Here is a 12,290-nt window from a genome sequence, read left to right as displayed (position 1 = left end):
TCACAGATTTTCGAACGCCCACTGAGAAACCACTGAGCAGGTGTTCCGACAAGTTTGGGCTTATCTATCGGCTATATTAAATAACAGAATCGGAAACAAATGTTGTTTTGATAAACTGTGGTTATTATATTATTGAAATAACTAGCAGTTATATGTATATTAATAACTTGGAAAAATGGATGTTGTCCTCCTAGATCATCAAAATGTCACACTGTGCGACGTAAGTAGGTCTGAATGGTCAAACAAAACCTTGTCGTTGAGTACGATACCAATTCTACCAGGTCTCCGATTTTGATCGCAGAGGCATTGTAGCATATTGCAAATGTGAATTACATTTCCATAACGATTGTACCCTTGTTGAATGAAATGTGGCCACAGTGATGAGAATGTGAAATAAATGGCTCCAAAAAGAAAAAATGAAGAACTACCTACAGGAATCGCGTCATAAATGATCTGAGAGGATAGATTACTTGTGTGCAAGGCTATGGCGGATCGGGCAGCTCCATCCCGAGCATATGAATTCGGGGTAGTGAAGCAGAGATCAGCATACGAACATATAGTTAGATGTCCTGCGGAGTGGAGGAGGCATATTTGCATGGAGTTTATTGCTGTGGCTCCCTTTCACTGCACTACATAGGCGTCTTCGATAATGGGTAACATATGTCGCACGTAGATAGCTGAATGGCACTACATATGTTTTGGGGAAGAATCCCGCTTTTATCTGCAGGGTCACGATGATTGCATGTGTTTGGTGGTAGTGTGACAACAGACTGTGCGGTGCCTACATTTTGCATGATCCGACTACCTTCAAACTCTAATAACATGTCTTCTACAAGCACTAATACAAGATCAGACGACCCTTTGAAGAAGACTGGAAAACGTTGGCTTTAAAAAACAAGATAAGGATGTCCTCAACATGCAACAAATGAGTTTTATAGTATTGTATTAAGTCTCTACTTGATTGCGAACTTTTGTATACATAGAAAGGAATAGCTAGCTTTTAGTACAATGTTATAAACTATTCAATTATATGAATTTTTTGTCTTCAAAATAGTTTTAAAATTATATTTGAAAACAAATTGAAAGAACTAACTACCATGAATAACCAGTAAAAAGTACTCACTTTGGATAAATTTCTGATTGATTGTTCTTTTTATACTAATTTGAGGATTCTGAACCCAATGGAACTATTTTCAAACGTACCTATATATATTATCACTAGAAAAATTACCTCAAAGTTGGGATACTTTATTTATATTTATTTATATCCTAAATTTGGGATCACTTTTCTAGGTATCCCATTATTTTCTTCTATCTGAATATTCCCCTCTCCCTTTAGCGAACCATCCGTAATGTTAATTCACTGTCGACAGACTAAACCACGACATGTAATCGATAGTCTACATGAAAATAGAATACTATTTACGCATACACAGATAGGGTAGGGTGATAATTAGAAGGAAATGACGATACGTATAGAGCTGATTTCTCTCCCAAAACTCACTTCTTTTTCTTTTTATCTGCACTTCCAATAGATAGTCATTACTTTTGGGTCTTTTTTTTTAAACTTTATAAGCATAGACTTACATGAAATATTTTTCATTGTACGTCATATAATACAGATGGTGATTGAAATAGTATCATACTCCCAGGCTATAAGACAATTGTAAGGACAACCTTTTTTTCGAATCTCCATCCTGACTTTTTTGTCAGTAGTTAGCATTTGAAACTGCTTTGCTCCCCCCCTTTTTTGTGGGGCACACATTTAAGAAACATATTCTGTTTTGTTATAGGAGTATTGTAATAATTGCTCCGAAATAAAAAATGTTTTAATTAGATTCAGCTTGCTTTAAAATGTTGAATCCTAAAGCGAATATATATAAATGAGAGATACAATATGAGTCAAAAGTCTTCATGAAAATATTCAAATAGTGAAAACGGTGAATGTTTATTTATGCTTTTCAGACAGGTAAATAAAAAAAACAGGTGCCACTAACAAAAGAAGAACAGATTGACATTATTCTGTTAGGTGACTGTTGTACCATCATGTAGCACGTATATATTCAATGAAACCCACAGAACACAGTTAGCCTTATGATACCGGGGCCAATTTCAGAACAGGTTCCGTCGCCGACGAACGCAGACCTGGAAGATCGGAAACATCACCAGATCAAGGTACGTCAACAATGGTGCTGGAATAATGACCTGAAATCCGACAATGGAGACCCGACACCTCTCTACGGAAACTGGAATCATCTAAAGCAGTGTCATGCGCATTGGTTAGAGCGCCTATCATTGTGTTTGAAGATGGAAGGGAGACATGTGGAACATATCCTTTAACTGTAGTATATAATCACATTTGTAAAAAGAAAAATACATCAGCAACCGTTTTCGTCATTTGTATGGGCACTTACAAGTCATTTTGTATATCTATATTGCTTCCATTTAACAAAACCCCTCAACATCGGTCTTGTCTATTTTAACGTTTATCTACGTATTTCAGGTCATTTCATGTAAAAAGCGAAATGATTAAACTACTATTATAAAATCGACGATTGCCGAAAGGGCTTCAGCTATCCTTTGTTGCTTTGAGGTATTAGAGAAAAATTATTAAAATTCAGGACCGTAGACATTTCTTGCATTCAACCTACAGTTCAAGTTGCGTTTACACCGTTGAAACACATTCGACACAATCTTACATATAATCTACCACTAGAGGACTGAAAAACTCATAAGTCAAATTTCAGAAAAATGTGAATCAGGTCTTTTCTGCGATCATTGATTCTATTGAAATAAGATTTTAAATATTATGTAGAAATTCATCCATGAAGCATATTTTATATTATTCTATTTGTTTATCTTTACAGGAATGTCCGGAAGGCATCGTGCACGAAGACACGTTCAAAGATATATATGCCAAGTTCTTCCCTCATGGAAGTAAGTTCTTTTATAAAATTTATTAACATTTTATTATTTTTTTATTATAACATATGATGAAAGTTTCAGATATAGATGAAAGGTTATTTTACAATGAACTAAAAAACAACATTAATAAGGAAAAGGAAAATTTGAAACAAAGTCAGCCAGAAATTGTATTAAAAGGAACCGCCCTGGCATTCGCTTCATGAAACTGATTTGTGAGTGTCTTCACTTCACGAAAGTAAATAAAAGACAACAGTAGCCTTTGCCCCCTCTCAGTCACATGGGGGATATTCCCATAACCGTCTAATAGCTGAAAGCCTTCGCGGACTTACCACTGGAAATCTTGCTATATTCACTTCGTTAGAGGTCAGCCATGAAAATCATTATTTTTTAGCATGCACAATTGCACATATCGAATTCAATGGTAAATATATACATAATACAAATCCGGATAATTCATGTAATACCTTGAGTCATATATAGGGTTTATTGTCATTTGATCATATAGATTGTAGGTCACTCCCATTGTTTCCGAGTTGGCCGATTCTCTTTGGTTGTCACGAATACTCATATAGTGAAAAATCAGGAAAGTTGGTATTGACAGACCGTAACTGACCAACAAGAATAATACGCTAGTGCCGCGCAATCCACTTTAGAGCGAGGATAGGATTGCAATGCACTTAAGATACTACATGGTTTTCGGTATCCGTCTAACAAAACGGATCCTAATAGTGTCACACGAATGTTAGTAATTTTTCTGACTTGGACCAGGAAATATTTAGATTAGACCGCATATGATTAACGTCCCCCCCCCCTCTTAGGCAGTTTTTCACTTGTTTTGAGCAAATCATGTCTGTTAATGCGTGAACTAGGCTATTGATATTGGGGGGGGGGGAATAAACGAGATCCAATAGAATACAGAAGTCTGAAGAGGCAATAATCCAAAATTAGATAATTACATCTTCCCCCCAACACACATATAATTATGATTATTGTCTGACAACAGTGAAAATCAGCAAACTTTATTAAATCAATTAATTTATCAACAATAACTGAATTCACTATATATCTAGGTATATTGTGTGAGATACACGCATATAACCTTTCCAAATGTGTTTGAATTATAGAGTTGAAAGTATCATAGTACATTGCACATGTACAACGTAGGATGTTTTCAAAATCCATACATGACTTCGTTCTATGTAGTTAGTTTAACATCGTCATCCATATTCACTCCGATGACGAACTGAAGAATATGAGGATCCAATTGCAAGTGACAACTATAGATACAATAAAATAGTTAAATTTAGCGACGGTAAAACAGTGAAGGAATGTGTATATTGTGGTAGCTATTAGTACAAAATTAGAAGCCAAAAGTTAATAGTTCATCTTTCATTTCGAATGCTGCTAACATATTACAAATACATAAAAACGCAGCGGAATTTGACAATAGGGTCGAAGCTTTTATCACTAAACATGGTTGGAGGTAAGCGTTTCTACAATTAGTTTATTTGGAAAGAGAGCAAAATATCATTGAGGGGAAAATCTTTCTCATTCCCAGTCCCTCTAGTAATTCACATCCTAGTGCGTGTGCATGGAGAGCATACAAGACGTTGGATCCATCAAGTCAACAAAACACTATACAAACTGATTCTGAATTCACTGTATAATGAACTATGTTGGGCTTGAAAGATTGAAATGGAAGTTAGTCTGGGATAGTAAGACGTACATAGGTCCTGTTATGAGACAGTTGCATCCTTAAAGACGAGCTTAGTATGAGCCACTAGTATCATACAACTCCGCATCGTGTACGAACTGCTCAAAATCAATTTAATGAACGCACATCTATATATATAAAAGAGAACGCACAAAATCCTTTGTCCGCTCATCACGCTAATACGGCTGAACCGATTTCTTTCATTTTTGGGGGGTTGTTAGGATTTGGACCCTAGATGGTTTTTATCATATCACTTTAATTTTCAATTACCAGTGTCTTGAGATAATTGACCAATCAGGTGTCAATACGTAAAAAAAATCCTTTGTCCGCTCATCACGCTAATACGGCTGAACCGATTTCTTTCATTTTTGGGGGGTTGTTAGGATGTGGACCCTAGATGGTTTTTATCATATCACTTTAATTTTCAATTACCAGTGTCTTGAGATAATTGACCATTCAGGTGTCCATACGTACAAATCCTTTGTTATTAGTTCATCATAGGTATAAAAATAAACGTATTTATATGCAACCCGCATGACCCTGTGACTCGGCGGGTTAACATAACTGACAGGCGCTATAAATCACTTGAAAGCGAAAAAGTAAAAATTATCTAAGTAACAAAGTTTATTGCGTTCCGGGGTGACCGCAGCGAAGCGGGGTGAACGCTGCTAGTACTTCATAACGAACGTACATACTTCATAATGAACGTACATACTGGATACGATTGTTATTCCTTCACAGATTCTACTTCGTACTAAATAAATATTCTACCTAATTTAATGTGTTAATGTGGTATATTTTAAAACATAATTATTGAGAGAAATAAGTCTTTTTAAGCACTAGTTGTCTGGACATGTTCTTCTACTAGAAGTTAGGCTTCCTAATAGCAAAATAGTATCTCGTTCTTGTCATCCCATGTCCAATCCTTATAGATGATATAGTCTCCATGACTTGGGTCTCGATGTATGGTCAATACTGTAATAGGAATAAAACTGCGTCCAGCATACTATTAAATAGGTTGTTTACCTCTTACTATACTATACAAATACTCTAGTTGAGTTCAACTGATGTACTCTGAGCAACATTCCGCAATGGTATTATAAATAGAAATGTATTGTTTTATTTTTTTCAAATTCTTTCACTAGAAACACATTTCAAATTGAAGAAGCCGTTGCCTTAGAGAAACTTAAACATATTAATTCAGTATAATATAGAAGTTGAATGGTAATAGAGTCTATCCCAAACATTCTGTGTTGTCAATAATATTAAGATAAAAACGTTTATATACTGTAAATATATATAAAATTACATTTGCATTCAGTGTAGTATAGTGCTGACTAATGCAATTTTTGCTGAAGAAAAAAGATAATGTGACTAACTTCCTTGTAGTTTGGGGAAACTAGATTTCCATCCCTCAAAAGCTTGTTTAAGCTATTTTCTTTTCTTTTTCCTCCTGCTCCTTTGCCATTATTGTGTCTGATCCATTAGCGAATACAGAAGCAAAGCCAACCGGTGTGGGGTTTTCCATGATACTCTATAATCTTGTAAAGGAAGCAGAAGAGAAATTTAGATGAAAGAGAGGCTGAGGCAAAACAGAAATTACCGAACTGTTCCGAGATAAGATGGAGAAGCTTCTGAATAAGCTGTAATTTTTTCCCTACCTTCTTAGCTGATTACGATATAATAGGATGAACATATCCGAAAGAAGACTCGACCGACATGCTTTCAATAAAGACACAACATGTAGAAGGTACTAGCTTAACAAAGAACTAACGACTTTTGCAAGGAGTAAGGGTAATAAAAGCCAAGTTCATTGTGTGTCAGACCTTGATGCAAACATCTTGTAACAAAAGCAGCATAACGTGCTTGAATGTGCTCAGAAAACTAGTCGAAAAGCTGTGAAAGCATATCACGTATATTGCTTTAGAATATTTCGAAGTTTTAATCAGAGCGAGAACATCAACAAGGCGTCAATGTTGCGTAGTTATCTAATAGTGTTAGCTAAATGAAATTAGGAGAAACAAAAATCACACCGATAGAATCAATGGGCAGAAGAATCAAATAATAAAATTTACAAATAACTCAAATACTGTGTATATGATGTGTTTTCTCAGCTTAACTGTGTTCCGTTTAAAATTGCAATTTTAGAGAACACACGCATCTTTAAAAATAACGTTCATCCATAACATTGTTTGTCAGTTTCACTATGTGGCCAGGAAGACTCTAGTCATGAAGGTGTTTTAAAATTCCGTATTGCCTAATTATGTCATTCATAAGACTTTTCCAAATCGAAAAATAAAGCAACAAGATGCTGACGAAGGAAGAAGGCTTCCTGGATCTGACTTTCGAGATTACCAAAATATTGTCAGTAGTGGATCCAAAAGGCGAAAGTCATCCAATTTGAGGTTTCAATCACCACCCAGTCAGTTGTTTACTATGCGCTCAAACAGCTTACAACTCATGAGAGCAATTAGTCTACTGGTAACTGTTGTTGCGGCTCTCTTAGGTTTTAAGATCGGAAGAAACAGAGCCTCATGCCGTTGAGAGAGGAGAGAATATTCAATACGATTTAACAGAAAAATTTAACTAAATGTAAAGAAGAAATCAGTAAAACTATATCATTAAATTTCTAGTTCATGTCAAAGAAAACAGAAAATAATACTCCATATAAATCAATTGGCTGAAATTATAGATGTCGTACTCACTCAACATCGTTAAAATAAGGGTAACGTTTATTTTCGAAGAAGACTGTAAAATACTATATTTAGAAAAAACAGATTTCTGTGTTCCATTCTCATTCATTATAGGCCTACTAGTTTAGTTGTACATGTACTTCGCTTGTACTGTCAGCGAAATATTTTACGTTTGGTAAAATTTATTTTGGGAATAACGGTGATATGGTTGGAATGTACCTACAACGGTAGTACGGCTGGAACGTACATTAAATTAGATTCTTTTTAATTTACTGAAGACTGTACTCAAATTGTCCTTCCATTCTGAAGTTATTTACGAAACTAATGTCATCAAACGGAAAATACTTTTGTCACTGACTGTATATTGTACTTCGTCTTATTACAGACTTTCACATATCAAACTAAGAAACTTTTCCAATAAATGAGTGTGTTCTGATGTAAATCGTGTATATATATATATATATATATATATATATATATATATATATATATATATATATATATATATATATATATATATATATATATATATATATATATATATATATATATATATAACGTATTAGTAAAATAACAACACATACGTGAATGACATTTTGATAACATATCTCTCTGATGTTAACATTCTCGACTTTATACTGGCTATTATAAGAAATTTTCAATCCCTTCACAGCAGCAATATTCCTTTTTCCCCGTGGTGAACCAGCTCGAATGGCGGGCCTTAAATTATAAAGATGTATTACTGCCATGACTTCAGATCGTAGTTTCTTGCTCCTGCTAAGAATAACGGAAGCCTCTTTTAATAAAACTCCTTAAACCCATACGTAAATCTCCTTTTTCACATGGGTTCATCTTCTTCTTTCGTCGTCATCCTCTTATTCTTTTTTCTTCTAAGTTATTTTATATCTCGTGGAATGCTATATCATCTAATCTTTCGTCCCTAGTTCATGAATATTTTCTGTTTGAACTTCCCAATTTATACACAGGGCACGCGCATTTGATTTTATGACAAGTTAATGTGCGGGAAAAGATGTCGTTGAATACATTCAAATAATTAAATAATAACTTACGATACATATTTTTCGTCAATTACTCGTCTTTAAAATTTTTATTTATAAACATAGTTGTTATATAAAACTTAAGAGAGTTTGCTAGAAATAGTTGATCTGATCATATTTAAAAAGAAAAAGTAGCATGTACATAAGAACACACTCAAATTTATTAAATACCGTGAAACGATATTGTGTAGTGACATGGCTGAATAAAAGGAGTGCTGCGAAATAGTTGGAAAATTTCACTGAAATGGCACTCAGTCGTACACCAACAGTTGTCAAAAGATTTTACTTGACAAATTATTCATGAATTTAAAATATACACAGAGTAGTTCATAAGTTCCTGGACTGATTTTGTTTACCGCGTTCCTGCCGAGACTATTTGTGGAACAGCGATTGAATTACGTAGTACTAGGCCTACTTAACAAGAGTGCAAATTAATTTTAGTGTAGATGCATTAATTTGGAAGATAGGGTGCGTGATTCACACGGCTGTTATTAGTTTGTGTTGATGTGTGAAATGGATGAGAAGAGAGAAAGTGTAGCGATTAAATTCTGTGTAAAGCCTATATGTCTACAACAGACAAGCTGAAAATAATTCAGAAAACTTATGATGATGCAACATTAAGTAAAACAATTTTTGAGTGTTACGAATGGTTTCGAGAGAGTAGGGACTTAGTGAAGAACGACAAGCACAGTGGTGGACCCACAACAACTCGAACCGATGACATCACATCCGTCGCTAAAATGGCCAAAGAAGATCAAAGAGTGATATCTCGGTCAGTAGCAGATACACTCAAAATACCGAAAACTGTGGTATTATGAATTTTATCCGAAGACTTGAAAAAACGAAAAGTGTGCACAATATTTGTTCCACAGTTGCTGGCTCAAAAACAAACCGCAATCTTCCGCCATCGGCCATACTCTCCAGACTTGTCTCCCCCCTATTATTTTCTGTTCCGCAACGTGAATTCTACTAAAGGGTGAAACATTCAATACTACCAAATAGAGTCAAAAAGTTGGCTGACCAGATGAACAGGATTCCCGCAAAAGAGTTTTCTAAAGTCACGAAAAAGTTGCAAATACGTGCTCAAGTGCTTAACTTCAAATGGAGTATACAGAGTCCGTCAGCAAAACGTATACAATCTTTATTATCCTGTATCAGGATAGTGGCATTGACAATTATTCTGAAATTTAAATATTTTGTCGTATGGTTTTTCGGCAAAAGATGTCGAGATTGTCAATTGCTTTCAGTTAAAATTGTTGTTGTATTGTTTTTTTCACTCAACAGATGTCGGTATTTTCAGCACAGTTAGTGAGGTATACAGGTAGTTTAGTTTCGGATCAGCTATAACTTCTGGCGCGAATCTCGTCATTGAGCCGTAACGTGGGAGGGGAAACTCTGTCAGATGAGTTGCGCACAGTGAAAGCACTGTGGTCGGTATGTGTGAGCTGTTAGCCAATTGTTTTCACGCTGTTATAGAAACATATGCTGTGTGACTGGATTTGTAGGTACACGTACGAATGCACACAGCTGTTCCAGAAAATAATCTACCTAAAAGAAAATGGCAGGATCACGCTTAACGTTCGAGCAGCGTAAGTACATTTTGAAGTGTTTTATCAGGTTTGGAAATGCCATCGAAGTGCAGTGGAGAGGAGAGTTTGGTACTGAACAACCAACCCGCCTAACAATCAAACTCATAGTTACAAGTTTGAAGCGTATGGACCGATTTGCCATATTCATAAAGGATGATTGGGAAGAACGTCTACAGCAAGTCCTGCCTGACAGTATCGACATCTTTTGAGCGAAAAGCAGTATTACTACATAATTTTAACTGAAAATAATTGATCATGCCGACATCTGTTGAGAAGAAAACATACTACAACATACTTAAATTTCAGAACAATTGTCAATGCCAGTATCCTGATACAGGATGGTAAAGAGTGTATACATTTTTTCTGGCAGACTCTTTCTTTTGAATAGAAGAACTTAAAAAATAACAAATCTCCTTTTTTATTCTAATGGACCTAGTCCACAAACTTACAGGACCGCACTGTGTATATTTCATTTTTTATGTATGTATGTGTGCCACTTACGTAATATGGATACGCCTATGTTCTTACATTTAACGCCTTAGACAAAGCGCGGAAAAAATGAAATCTTTGAGTTTTACGTCCCACGCTTATGCCCGTTAGGCTAAAGGAGACGGTGATGATGAGTAATGAATGAAATGGTAGAATGAAGAAAGTGGGAGGAAACGGGAGAACCCCGAGAAAACCCACGAGCACGGTGTTTGTCCACCACAAAGTCCACTTGGCGGAGGCTGGGATCGAACCCGGGACCCCAAGCACCAGAGGTGAACGCTTTACCACTGAGCCACCGCGGCCCCACAAAGCGCGGGAAGCACTGGTATTGGGTAATTAAGTGAATTTAAACTGAAAAATATTACTACTTGTAAATTGCAAATGAAAGATAAAAGAACTGCGAATCATATCTTTCATAAAGATCTGTGTAAGAAGGTAGAAACAACTGAAAGGTTGATATAGAAAGCCCTATAAGTGCTAAAGCCAATATACGACAATAGCGACCGTCGATAATTGCCGTTATACGAAAAACCCGAGACTGCAAACTGCGAATCACTTTCTTTCGAAGGCGATTTCAGAAAGAAGAGTTGCGACAACTGCGAGCATTGTTAGTCATCTTGTAAAACGTTTAGGAATACTCGTAGTGCTTTATATCGAGGCTAAAGATACCAAAAACTGTTGCGTGAGAAAATTAATCACATAAAGGTATATGAAAATTCATATATACCTAAGTAGTGATGAGCGCAAGAGTCTTGGTCTTGCAGTTTTTGCAAGAGTCTTGCATGCAAGACCAAGACCAAGACCAAGACCAAGACCAAGACCAAGACCAAGACCAAGACCAGGAATCCCGATGCAAGACCAAGACCAAGACCATACCTGCAAGACCAAGACTCTTGCGCAAGAGTCTTGCACAAGTATGGTACTACTTGATTTTTTATAGAATGTAAAAAGGAAGGGGGAAAATCATTACATCTTTCACGTGAACTTGACTCCAGTAAAAATACCGCCGGAGTCAATGTGTTCTCAGTAGTTTATGCAATCCATGTGAGTCGATCTGCTCCTGTAACATATAGCTACAGTATGTAGTTTTTTCGAATCGGTTGTTCACGAGACGACCGATAGCATAATTCTATGAATTGTTACAAGCTATAATAACTTCAGTGTCTGGTTTACTTTGGTCATCATTTGATCATTCACGACGGCCCATGATTGGATTTTGGGAAATCATACGAAGAATAGTTGTGTCCATAAGAAGTGGATAAGCAAAAATAAACTAGAGCATGTTATGGACACGGTAGCTCAGTGGCAGAGCGTGCACCTCTGGTACATGGGGCCCTGGTTCGATCGCAGCTTGCGCTATGTGAGCTTCTTTGGTGAACAAACACCCTGTGCGTGAGTTTTCCCGTTTCCTCGTACTTTCTTCATTCCACCATTTCTCATCATCACTGTTTCCCTTAGCCTCAGTGTAATAATCGTGGGACGTTAAAGTAGATATTTCATTTCATTTCAAAACATATTAATGGTGTTCTTCCAAAACTAAAGAAATGTAGTATTGAACATCGGCAATTCCGTACACCATAGATGTCGACTACGTGGGTATGGCATTGGCTCTGAGGTTCAAGCATCCGTTGGAAATTTTTAATGTGTACTTAGTATAAAATTAATATTGAAATAACATTTTCATGACATTGACAAAAACTTAGCGCATGTGACCGCAAGTTTGATTTCATAGGTGGATGCTTATACGTTGAATAATTGTTTATCAATAGGTATACGGCATATCTAGGATTCAACGATATAACATTATACAACAATAAATAAT

General features: G+C 35.9%; 1 protein-coding gene across 1 annotated transcript in view; it reads left to right on the top strand.

Moving 5' to 3' along the window:
• LOC145689489 (A-type potassium channel modulatory protein KCNIP1) overlaps positions 1-12,290 on the top strand; it is a 398,897-nt gene that overhangs the window by 253,714 nt on the left and 132,893 nt on the right. The window contains exon 2 of the mRNA XM_081763662.1: positions 2,868-2,937. Coding sequence (XP_081619788.1) covers positions 2,868-2,937 — 70 coding nt within the window. The remainder of the gene's footprint in view (positions 1-2,867; positions 2,938-12,290) is intronic.

This window comes from Thermobia domestica, chromosome 1 (assembly GCF_964235325.1).
Source record: "Thermobia domestica chromosome 1, izTheDome1.hap1.1, whole genome shotgun sequence".
NCBI lineage: Eukaryota > Metazoa > Arthropoda > Insecta > Zygentoma > Lepismatidae > Thermobia > Thermobia domestica.
This window is presented reverse-complemented; position numbering and strand designations above follow the sequence as displayed.